At 36.8% G+C, this 13,584-nt stretch overlaps 1 protein-coding gene across 1 annotated transcript in view; it reads right to left on the bottom strand.

Moving 5' to 3' along the window:
• Nucleotides 1-13,208, bottom strand: part of LOC135466710 (glutaminyl-peptide cyclotransferase-like) — a 34,309-nt gene extending 21,101 nt beyond the window's left edge. Inside the window, exons 1-2 of the mRNA XM_064744361.1 lie at nt 12,989-13,208; nt 6,023-6,181 (exon numbers count right to left, since the gene is read on the bottom strand). Coding sequence (XP_064600431.1) covers nt 6,023-6,181; nt 12,989-13,087 — 258 coding nt within the window. The 5' untranslated portion in view covers nt 13,088-13,208. The remainder of the gene's footprint in view (nt 1-6,022; nt 6,182-12,988) is intronic.
• Between the last annotated feature and the right edge of the window lie 376 nt (nt 13,209-13,584).

Here is a 13,584-nt window from a genome sequence, read left to right as displayed (position 1 = left end):
TCCACTTCTTTAAAACATTAAAACTGCCATCCACATGCACACTAGGTATATGTCAGCATTCTTGATCAATGCTTTCATAAGCCTTCAACTGTTTTCAGTGATTGTAAACAATTCAATTACACCGTACTTTGAAACAAGCTTGGAAGATCTACTGAATGTCTCATATGGCTAAAAAAAAAAAAAATAAACTACTTTTTCTCCTAAGACCTCTATGAAATAATCTGGAACAATCCACAATAGAGTGCCTCTTAGTTAAACGATGAATGAGATCTTTATAAACTTCCTACGCTGTACTGAACAGAAGTTCAGGATAAAGATGATTAGTGATGGAAGAATGATGGTTTATTGTTGAACAAAAAATTTGCACCAGAATTCACTTTTTATACATTTGAGAGTTAGCAACACTCTGTACATATAGCTTATTTGATTCCTTCATGTGCTTACTATTTCAGTTAATCAGAATCCATAGAGTAGTATACTGCGTGGAGCCGAGAGGAATAGGAACTCGCTATCCGAAGCAGACCAAAATCTGTAAACCTCATTATGTAACTTTTGTAATGGGTTATTTGAGTAAGAATCTGTAACAGTCATGAAGACTTAGAAGTTTAGAAGTAATCAGAACCTGCTAATACCCATTCGCTCTTCTCTCTGCGAACTGGTTAAGAGGGTCTGGACTTGATAGGTCATCTAATGATGATGCCAGTCAAAAGCCTACAGTTCCAGGGCAAAAGCTGTTCCCCGTCACTCCAGGAATCAAGAGTTATAACTAATTGTGTTGTCAGCTTTCTGACCAAATATGACCAACGCAAATCAATAGGGAAAGTGGAGGAGGCTGGACGACTGTGGGTAATTAGTAAGGCTAGTCTTAACATTTCCACAGATTGCCATGTCCCCCAGGGTATCTAGTCATTACCTGGTTAGCAGTCACGTTAGACTGACCACCACAGGCAGCCATACCCAATCATCTAGCATAATTCTCAGACATGGAGATTTTCTTATCTTTCATCAGCACTCATACATACACTCCCATCCTGATTGTGCCCGTGATTTCTCTAATTTAATTGTTACTATTAAAAGCTTTCCGGTATTCTTGTAACAGGATTTGTGCCAAAAATAAACTGTTCCTGCATGAATGCCAAATGCAGAAGTCACAGCTACCAATAGGACTCCTTGGTGAAAAACATTTCGTCTAAAAATAGCTAAAGAAAGCACATGTACATATACAACTGTACATAGCACTTTTGGATCTTCTTATTCACTTAAACTTGGACAAAACATACTGAAGACAAAATGATGACCTCCTAATTTCTTTATCTGACTCTTGTTAAATGCCACAGACTCAGGAATTTTTCACTTAAATGATGGTGGACAGTTCTGTGGGTGGATGAAATCAGAGCTCTCAGCATAAACTACCAGCCTTTGGCAAGTTCTAGACAAACTTACCACATGTGACATGTGATATATGCAGATAATATTGGGGAAGACAACTGGTCTTCAACAAACACACCCGCCACATAAGCATCGCTGATGGCTTATTTTCACCAAGCAATGATCTCCTTTCCTCTGATCCCACAAACAATGCATTTGGTGCATAATTACAAGTAAACATGTACATATCTGACCATAAAAGTAACTATCTCACTGTTACAGTACAAACTGTGGGTTCAAAATTCTGTATTCGTGTAAATAAAATAAACAAGGTATTAAATGGAAAAAGGTACATCATGCAAATGTCACTGTGTGCCCAATCAATGATCAATATAAAACAATAATGAAGCTGAAAGTGGATGTGAAAGAACATGTTGAAACATGAAAGTGTTTCTAAATGAGTTCATAACGTGTACTTGTCACCAATTTTCATGTGCAATTCAACATGATTATAAAACAATTATCCTGCTGAACGAATCCTGAGGAAGCACTTAAGCATATGTGAATGGTGCAAGATTTTCTCTCTTATGCAGTAACATGAAGCGTGTGTATTCTTAGACCTATGAAACTAATTGAGTTTGCATGTAGATGTTAACACATAAACTGTGCCTAGCTCTCTCATTGGCCAATACAGACCTTTTCGCCAACATTCTGGGACTTCTTAGCAAGGTACATGTATTTGATTTGTTGAAAACTGTTTAGGATATCTTGGTCAAAAGGATGTGTGCCTGCAAGGAAATCCAAGAAGACAGTCATATTCCATTATAGTCATGAAAATCAATACCAAAACTCTTCTAAGTGACCTCAAGGCATGCTGCAAAAATGAATCTGTTGGATTTAAAATTGTTAGGAGAATAGACACAAGGAAAGCATTTTCATGTCCCCTCACAACTTTCATGGCAGTGGACAACAATAAACCAATCTTTAACACTGTCAGTCAGATGGTTATGTATACTTGTTTTCTATACATCTACATGTATGTTCAAAATTGCTTTTAATATCTCCTGTTTAACGAAGACAACTGTTTGTATCTGGTAAATGTATTTACAGATGTATTCAATACTTTATGGGAAATGTCTGAAAATCTTGGCTGTCCAGATACTAAAACTGGGAAAAAAAATCATGAAAAAAACAATGAAGATGAAAGTGGATATGAAAAAAACATGTTGAAACACGAAAGGTTTTTCTGTAAGCATGAACACTTCATGGTTGTCACTAATAAGCACCTGCAATTCAATATGACAATAGGTGAAGTATCCTGGTGGAGGATTTGTGATAAAGCACATAAAGCATCTGTGCATGCTGGAGTAATTTCTCTTGTAGACAAATAAAACGCTGAAGGACAAGGATTTTCTTCAGGGTGAATAAATGTTAAACGTAGTACTTGTTGCCAGTTAAGAACTAAGCTCAGGAAGAATGCCAAGAATGAGACGTCTTTATATTCCATCAAGAGGTGTCAAATCAATACTTTATAAATCTGTAAGCTGACAAAATCAGTTCTAAACGACAGTGTGCGCACAGATATCGGAGCTTAAAGCCTTAAGGAGGCGCAAATACCCTAAATTACTGACAAATTTCATCAGACCTTTGGACAGTAATCATAGATAATCTCTGACAAACATCATGTACTCATTTTCCATTTCAATAATGGTTGGCAGGTATCAGTCGATACATGTACACTAGTGAAACAGACAGCGTTCTTAAGGAAACAAATCAACATCCAGTTGTTTGGACAGCAGCTTCCTTCAGCAGGAAATAAAAGTCTGTAATTGCAAAGGAAAACCTTCAACAATTCCGGAAAAATCCTTCTCTAAGTTGCATGCAAAAGTGTTTTTCCCTAAATCTTTCGAGGATTGAAGAGATAAAGGCTGACACCCACGCAGATTGGAAAAAAAAACGCTTGGCAACAATAGCTCTGATGGGATGGGCCATTCAGGAGAAATCTAGCCATTGTAAAGAGAGCACTTGAAGAGTTTCATCTTGAGGTTTGTTTTATTGACAGCAGTCACGAAATTTCAGCAACAAGTCAAGGTCACTGTTTCAAAATCTGAACGAAACAATATGGCATTATGAAGCAAACTGAAGCAATGGCTATGTTAATATCACTAACTCAAACAAATTAGATAAACATCGTTATGTTGAGGTACTACATGCACATCTATAACTTCCAGTAATTTCTATTTTCCTGTCCTGCTACAAATATAGAGCAGGTTTCAGTGTCAAATGTGCATCCACAACCTCAACAAATCTGATCACAGAGTCTGAAAATGACATGTGCTCTCTCAGTTTTAATTTCGTATTCTTCTAATAGAGGTGTAAGAATAAAGAAGACAGTGAAATTAAAGGCCTTGGACTAAGGCCATTCAACTGTACATGCAGAACATTCAAAATAACAAGGTTGATTTCTTGAAAAATCGATAGAAGACAAAAATATACCTGACCTGGGGAAAGTTCTCATGATTTGCAAGAGAGTTCTAGCTTGTGGGATGCTAATCTGGCTTAATACTGTTCAGGTCAGTTGTATGTGCACTGTATTTATAAATTCAGCAATGCTGACTGACAATGTAATTGATTCATCTATTGACCATCTCGAGAAACAAACTCATAACTGGAGCTAAATGTCATAGTACAGTATTCTTGAGTCAAATAAATCAAAAATCAAACACATTAATTAAATATATAAATAAATGATATAGTAGATGTAAATAAACCTTATCATACCTTGAGTAATTGTACAGCTGATTCAGATACTGTGAAATACTTAATTTTTGCATGGAACTAATGCTCGTGGATTTGCCATTAATAATATACTGCCAAAAATAATTCCAGTGTAAAAAAATTCCAATACTGAATCATATATTACAAGCGGTAGAACGAATGAAGCAAATCTCAGAGATGGGATAAGAGCCAGCCCACTCCTCTTCAGGCCAGCTAAACAGCAGGAGGAAAAATTAGGCTTTAAATATATACAACCTAGGTGGGTATAAAACAAACCAGAAGCTCATTCATACTCAGTTTAGAGCAATCTTCAGTGAGAAAAAACTTGATACCAACACTTGACTGCTTCCAATGAATGTTTGATACACGCTATCCCATTGGCTGTGTCTCTCCTATCTATTAGGAGAGACCTTCTAACAAACTGTGACCTGTGTACAACTCAAAGGCCATTTGAAAACCCAAAACTAGTTGTGTTACTTGAATGCGTTAATCAAGAATGTATGACTGGTTCCAATAATGGTGAATTTATACGTTTGCATTGAACTGCTCAAAAGGTGAAAGGCCACTTTGCCAGTTGATTAAAAGTACTCATCAAAGGTGCGAAACCAAGGGACACTTCTCTGAATACTGCTCACTGTAGGTGCAAAAGTAATATTCTCACATAGTGAACATCCTACATTGTTTTAATCTAAATGCAGGAAACTAAAGATGATTAAAGCCACCCCTTGATAATACCTGCTTGACGTGCTTGAGTAATTTCGGCCATGTCATAACTAAGAAAATTAAAGTTTCAAGATTTTTATCCCATATCCCCTTGAGTAAACACATGAAAATTAATTCCCGCCAACGCATTTTTGAAGTAAATGTGTGAAAATAAATTCCAGCAAACAATAAGTACTTTATAGTATCTGACAAAGCCACTGATAAAAAGCAGCATCCAAAACAACAGCATTTGAGCCTTTATCACAACTAAAGTTGATCTGCTGAAGGGAAGACAAAGCCAGGGTCTGAATTCAAGAATAGACCACTCTTATCTCTAATCATAGGATCTAGAGGAACTAAAAAAACGGACACAGAAAACTAGTTTGACTCTGAACACTCAGAATATTCCCATTTACCCTGAGACACAGGTCAGAGATCCTGCATGAATCTCACCCTGTTAGAGTTGAGCCTCAAGTGGATGCTTACAACTGCTTCTTAATCCACTTGGCCACTAGATTTTTTTGAAAATAATTAATCCAATGCACAAAAAATTGAGAGTTCATGTATAGTCCAAACATTTTTAAATCCATCTATAATAGTTTTTGTATTTCCTAGTCAGTCACTTAAACTAACAAGAACCTTGTAAAAAATAAAAAAAGCCTTAATTTAAATGATGAACCAATTTCTGTGGTATTGAAATACAAATAAAAAAAATTTGATGTTAAACTCCTGCGTGCCGAATTTTGCAGTGGTACTTCAATGCTGTCCAAGTTTAATTATCCCAAACCAGAGTGCTGAAATTGTAGCAGACTATAAATGTCAGGCAATCATCAGTCTCCTGCAGGTTTATAGGCAATCCTTTTTTCTTACAGTTTGGACAGCTTGACAAATGCACACAAAACCAAGAAAGTGAAAGCTAACACATTACGACTGAGAACAACATCCTGGCAACAGTACTGGCAGTTTTTACTGTAATATGCTTGACCTAAAATTTCATCCATGATGAAGTTGCTTCTTTTGCCAGATTCTGGAGTTTCTTAGAAAGGTGTTATGAGGTTTGTTCCGAAGGTAGGATGATAGCCTACTGGAAGAATGTCAGTTATTTGCCTGTCTTTGTGGAATTTTTTTTTATTAAGTATAAAACATATAAATACACAAAAGAAGGAAGACTTACCTCTTGCACCCGTCTGTTCTCTGGACTCCCGGACACTCTCACTGTAAGCATGGGGGTGAGCAGGTGGAACCAGAAGTCTCGATCCTCTCTCAGAGTCTTAGTCAGATCTGTCAGCTTCCTCATTGAGCAAATACTGTAGTCCTTAAACCTTGGGCTCACCTGTAAAGGGAAATAAAAATAATCTTCAATTAAAACTTCATGCCGCTATTTCTCCATGAAAATGCAGGTCTTTGTAAGTTCTTGAAAATAAAATTCCCCATGAAATAAAGTTACTCTAATTACAGAATACTTTGGGAACAACGTTTGTTCACACTTTTGAATGGAAATGTATTTAACATTTATTTTACAGTTTTCTCAGCTCTCAAGACACAGATCACAATATCATATAGATGATTTCATAGTTCACAACAATTTTCAGATTTAAAGAATTTGTACAGTTTTAACTCTTCTTTTATTTTATCTCCCAATATCAAAAATTGGAAATCAGCCCGACTTTATTTTAGATAAGGAGATAGGCAGCCTGTGGAAATGTATGTGTGAATATGACCTAGAGTTTCTTGAGCAGCAGACTATCAGAAATGCTGCCTATAATATTTGCACTATGAAAATAAACACTCAGCTTTCTTTCAAACATGAAACTACATTTACTACCTAACATACAGTGTCTGATTCTGTAGATTGCAACTTTTAAAAAAGATGTGCCTATAAAATAAATTTAAATTTCTAAATTTTCAGAAAATAAATAAACATAAATAAGCCATTGAATTGGAGAGAAGACGTGAAGGTTCAAATTAGAAGAATAGGGTAACATAGACATCACCTTGGAAAAGAACAATGACTGAAAGAATGACAAAAACTGTTGCCTCAATAATCCCTCATATACCCATTAACCCAGCTGCTCATCTAACCCATGACACAGATTGGGCTGGTAAGTCGTACAATCATTAATTTCTCTGCAGAACGTAAGTGCTGGTCACACTACAATCTGCTCTAATTTAAGATGACATGCATGTAGTTCCAGATTCAGATGTGGTACACACTGATTGCACCTGCTTGGGGTTGATCAGGGATAGTGCAATCAAAGCATACAGGCATTTACCCAGATTGCCTGATCACACAATCTAGAATGGACAGAAATTATCTACCAGTATTAGAATGAGGTGCATGAAATATTAATTGAATATTCATGTATATTTCATTATCCAATCCACGAAATAAGGCACTCATCTCAAGATTAAGCACTATCTGGCCTATATACATAAAAATGCTTATAATATGGGACATTTTAAAGAAAATGATTTAGTACCAGAACAACATCAAGGGCTTGATTTGTAAAGTGCACATTTTGATATACAACCATTTTCCAGTGAGTGGGCTTGCAGAAGGGTTAATGACTTGCCACCTTATAATATCCAACCAGTGCAAAGTTAATGATGTATCACAGGTTAACGACGTATCACAGGTTAACTCCCTCCGTGAAAGCACCTGAACTGCATGCATTGCTCATTACCACATCAAGCCAACGAAAATGAGAATATCATGCAATGTTGAAAGAGAGCCATGACAATGCATTTTAATGTCTGTTTATGCTGATTGCAACCAGTTGGGTGCTTAGGTAAGCCAACTTTCTGCGTGACTTTCAACCCAAATCACCATTCACACACAAAAAAATTATTTCAATTGAAAAGTCACGAATGTTTAAAAGGTAAAGGTAAAGTCAAAAGGTGAAGGCAGTCAGGAATTACTGAGCATTTTCACTAGGGTTGGACCTTGGATGTAAGTAAACAAAAAGTTACTTACACATATGTACTTATTAATGTATCACTGACAATGTTCAAATCAAATAAAGTTCTGCACATGTTAATGAGAATATATTTTATATATCTGAGCCCAGATTTATATGACAATAGCTTCTAATTGCTCTAACGGAAATATGCTTACATTGTGAAACTTTATTTCTCTATTTTTCCACATGGAGAGACATCTATTTGCAATTATCTGTGTATTATTCTGAAGTCTATTGTCAGTGTGTTTAGGGGCAATCATCAGTACTTGGTGGGCATACGTCATCATGTTTCGGGGCAACGATCAGTCAGTTTTAGGCCACGGATCAGTGTGGTTTGGAGCAATAGCTAGTCTGGTCTTGGGGGGCAATGGTCAGTGTCTTGGGCACAATGGTCATTGTGCTTTGGAGCAATAACTAGTCTGTCTTGGGGGGAATGGTCAGTGTCTTGGGCACAATGGTCATTGTGTTTTGGGGTAATGGTGAGTGTGGTTTTGGGGGCATTTGTCAGTGTGTTTGGGGGGGGCAAAAGTAAATGTTTTGGGGCAATAGTAAGTGTTTTGGGGGCAATAGTAAGTGTTTTGGGGGCAACAGTAAGTGTTTTACGGGTGAGTGTTTGTCTATCTTGGGAGCAATGGTCAACGTGTCTTGGAGGCAATAGTTGAGTTAACTAAGGAGTCTGTTCTCTGTATTTTATCTAGCAAACCTGTTCAGCCTGCAGGATAAGTGGAATATAATGGAAAAATGGGGCAACCAATGTCTACTCCAAAACGCACTTATTCCTTCACAAAGATTAATTCATTTTCATAGTTGCGTGTTTCATGATTTGACCTTTATGTGTTGTTACAAGAACACAAGTTAATTTAATTTCCCTTTCCGGATGCCCACCCCCTGTGCCAGCTTCATCAAAGAGGTTAACAAAATAGGAAGAAATTTGACCGGCTCTTAGATATAACATTCTGTTTAAAACTGCGAGAGGCAAGGACATGGGTTTTGCTCTAGCTTAGTGACATTCCAGATTTAATCACAAGTTTCTGTTGCTATGTCAACAAGATGTGCGAAACTCTTGGCAGTAATCTAATGATGATGTAGTCATGCACTGTCTGAACCCCCTGTAACGCATGGAACAACAGCGTACTGTGCACAAAATACTGACCTCTCTACACTCTTTAAAAACATATTTAGGAAATGAAGTCTCGCAACACTTGACTAGAAGAGGTCAACATTGTTAACGTTTCAAAGAAAGATGGGTCTAAAGCCAGTGGTAGACAAGTGGTGTGACATATCTGTAGATAAGGTCAGTCTGAGAGTACAAAGTCCTAAAAGTAGCGCAGTACTAAATTTTATATCAATTCATGTTGATTTTAAGGTGAACGTAGATCTATATAAATCTGGTGACCACTGCCCCCCCCCCACCACCCACCCACCAACTCATCTTTGGCAAATTTTGTCAGAAGCTAATTTTTAATGTCTATTTGTCTGTCATCAAGATTATCAATATTCCAATATTCCAATATACTGGTAACAGACCAATTCAGAAAATAACCAAACCAATTCATACCTCCAATGGTAAATATACACAGTTTTCAAACTTGATCTGAGCACAGAAACCAAAGACCAATCCCAATCATTAAACAAACAAACAAACAAACACATGTACTGATCACCCAGCTGGTCTTCATCCTTGATCTGAGGTCAAACAGTATAAACATGCACACAAAATTTATCAAAATAGGACATTTTGACAAGTGGTATGGCTCAGGGGCCAATCTTTGTAGACTTAAAGGTGACCGATCATGTTGAATACCCACCAAATCCCATACTTGTGCATAAATAGCTCTACATTACATGAAGAATGGTTCAAACCTTTCTGTAGCAAATTTCACTTGGATTTGCTTCACAGTGTCCTTGTTCATTTACATCCTAGTGAAAGAAAGGCATTAGCTATAAAACAATTGTTAATAAAAAATGTATGAAACCACAGTAAAATGTGGCATCAGTATGGTTGAAAATAAATAATGTTGATGTTATATACAAAGCCGTGAGCTAAGAAATATTATATTCATATCTACACAATGTAAAGCATTTTTTTTCACATCACAACATTAACCTTAGATACCTCACACTGGCATGTCAATAGCAAATGACTATTTACTTGATTGATGTTTTACACTGTATTCAAGATATTTTCACCAGTTTAACAGGTTTAGGAGTTCAGGAAACCAGACAGATGTCCCATATCTTGACTGGTGGCTTACAAAATCTCCTGACTTGGAGCTGCAGCCAAACCCTGAGATGGGTTTGAACCTGCAACTTCACGTTCACTCTTCCCATTGATAGCCCTATAATGGAAAACTCTTAAGGTAAGGTGTATCTGAAGATTCGTACTGGAACCACACTGTCCCTTTCTCATTTTTTATTATAATTAACAACAGACAAGCCTTAAACAACTGCAAGACTTCATCAGCGTCAGGTGTACTTGTGCAATAATAAAAAGATGCATCATAAAATAAAAAGAGGTAACAATGGAGGTGGGGATAGCAAATCTGGTCAATTATCCCATGCATCAGGTTCACCCTTCCTATTATCCTCAGGCTCCAGCCCACTCCATGGGAATATACAGATCGGATTGTAATGATTCACTCTGAGGAATAATGACAACTCTCAGCAATGGAAACCTCATTTATTTCTGTCAAGTCTTTTACATGACACATTGCTCAAACTTGTCCAATATATATCTGACAAAATTGCTTAAGATTCCTCTTCTTGTCTTGTTTTCTTTTTGGGCCATCTCTGATGCTATTTTGAACGGCAGTATTCTGCAGAGTTTACAGCACTTACATCCAACAAATTAAGATTCTTATTACACATGTAATTGAAGATATAATTGTACTGAGAAAGATCTGAATTTTGAAGCAACATAGTGCAGATTAATTCTGATATAAAAAAAAAAAATGAACGGCCAAGAAAAGCTGATTAAGTAGCTTTAAATAAATCTGAATGCCCTTCAGTTCAAGTACAATTATCTTCCCATAGGTTCATATAGTTTCTTCTTCTTAAAGGGTACATACATGAACATGTACAAATAGGCTCATCTGCTTATCAGTATAAATTATTCAGTATTATATCATAAATTCTGTTATAAAAATTTACTGTGTTAAATGAAAAAGGAAAGAATTATATGGTGTGCTTAACACAAGTAGATTACCTTATGGATCACACAGCCTTGTGGGTTATTGCACAACTTAATTCCCTAATTATACGTGGTAAGGCATAAGTATTTAACCAGACAGGCCTCTGCACAACATTTACAAGTACAGTATTTAAAGCCAGATCAGTCTGTGGGCCAAATCTCCTTGCTCCTTGATCAAGCATCTCCTCACCTCTTACACAAAAAAGGTGAAATTAACAAGTGCATGACAGGATAAAAAAGTTTGAAAAATTTCAACTGAAAACAATATGGGGAAACTCAAAATTCCAGGTAAAACATACTTTTAAATAAAAATTTTATGTGAAATACTTGAGAGTGGTGATATGTTATATATAAATTACTCTTGTTTAAAAGAAAAGACAACAGATAATTATTTTGGAGAAGAGGTGGAAACAGGCCTAAACTGCACAGCCATTTTTTTCTGATGTGCTTCATAGCTCTATAAATCAAGTTTTAATCTGGAATTCTAATGAGGCCATGGGATGCACCTTGCCACCAGAAACATGGCGTCCATCATCCATACCCAACATACAAGGCAAAACAGTGTTCAGGTGACGTCAGCGGAAACAGCTGCCAACTTCGCTTATAGAGATAACATGCACCTCAGTAGAAAGAGTAAAACTGATAACATGGTGGCTTTTGATTCTACTTACTTTAAACTGCAATATCTTGGTTATGCAACATCACAATTTAAAAAAAAAACAGGTACATGTATAGGCCTACTTTTTTGCAAACTTTATGTCAGACACTTTATTTATGCACATTTGGTTTAGTTTTGTATATGTTCTTCCATGATAACTATAATACTGTGCCACTTTCAGTCTCTATAGTTTACCCCTTTCAGAATTCAGCATTCTGCTTTTATTTTGTGGATAGAGTGATACAGAAGAACTGTCCAGTGTTAGGCTAGGCTGTGCATGTAGGTCTTTAATAACATACCAACATGAATGCATGGGTAGATGATGTCACATGTCAGGCTTACTCTTAAAGGGGTTGCTTTAAACAGATAAGAATGCTAAAATGATATACATGTAGTTTAGTCTCATTTTCCATGAAACTGTCCATGAGGCTGCGATGCATATCATACCACTTCCAACTACCATGTGACATGTTTTAACATGAAATAAGCACTATAATGACATCAGATTCCTTGTTTCCTGTCGTGTCAAATATGAGGAGCTGCCTGGCAACTTAGTAACTAGACAGCCCACTCTTTTCCTCACCAGGCAATTAAAACTGTATTCTGAACAAAGTGTTGTAGAGATTTGATGTACCGGTACTACGTATAGTTTGTTTTACTCAATCAACCATTCTCAACTAAATATAATCCTTTGGCCGTATCTGTAGCTGCACAAACACACAAGAATTTATCTAAACTAGACAAAATAAGAAAAAAAAATAATGTTGAAAGTAACACACAATTAAAGTTTAAAATAACACACGAACAAAAAATATCACTTGATGGAATAAAACAGGAGAAATGGGAGCCAAGTGCAAGGCTTGCACTTCATTTAAATTTCCAAAAATTTCATTATGTAGCCTAAGTGTAATTTTAAATTCAGTTTCACCATGCTATAGAAAATCTAAGCCTTATACATATGTTGCATGTATGTACATGTAAGCCTAGCTGCAAGATTCCTTCATTTCTTTTGCACTCTCTTGAAACTAGCCCTTAATGAAGACAGAACCTCTTTAAACACACAATAAAAACTACATGGACGTAGCTAAGCTGCCACAGGAGTTATATGCGAACTTTTGGGTCAATGAGAACAAAATTTCATAGTTTGAGATTCATAAATGCATTTTGCTTATGAAATGGATACAACATTCTTGAGTTAACATCTTGTCAGACTGCCTTAATGCGAGTATCAAGGAAGGCAATTTAGTTTTGTCTTAATTTTTTTAAAATTTCACAAATACTGCAGATAGAGGAACAAGGTAAAAAAACGAAATATTTTGACAGGTAGTCTACCTTTTTGGTCTGTGATGGAGCAGTCCAGAGAGCCAGCACCAGCATCAGTTGAAGGAGTCCCCAGGTCACCATGGCTTCGGTTAGCCTTTGTTTCACCATGTCTGATAATCGGCAAACACAACTACTACTCTACACGCGTTCAGCGGCACGTCGATCCGATTCACACTCTGGTCATTTCCCTTGAACACCCACGGCTTTTCACTGCAGACACTCGCCACTTCCCCTCTTCTCTCGCGTGCCACGACAGAAGGAAATCGATTTCACTGCGCATGCCCTGTAACATCCTGCATTCTGATTGGAGGGCATAATGTAGAGGTCAAATATCATCGAATCAGGTACGCCTAGTGGACAATGTAAATAAAGCCATGTGCGCGGGGGAAGCTGTGCTCATTGGAAGTCAGTCGTCATAGTAATACCTTCGAGGTACGATTATCAACTCTAATAACAATTATCTGATGCTACAATCGAGATAGAGGCTCTTCTGGATGTATTTAACGTCACCACTGTCAGCCTTTGGAAAGCCCGGAATGCATCTGTCGATGGGTATTAAATTAGAATGCTTCTTGAGATTCACAACAGGAAACGACGACTGAGAT

The sequence above is a fragment of the Liolophura sinensis genome, chromosome 6, assembly GCF_032854445.1.
Source record: "Liolophura sinensis isolate JHLJ2023 chromosome 6, CUHK_Ljap_v2, whole genome shotgun sequence".
In the NCBI taxonomy this organism is placed as follows: Eukaryota; Metazoa; Mollusca; class Polyplacophora; order Chitonida; family Chitonidae; genus Liolophura; species Liolophura sinensis.
This window is presented reverse-complemented; position numbering and strand designations above follow the sequence as displayed.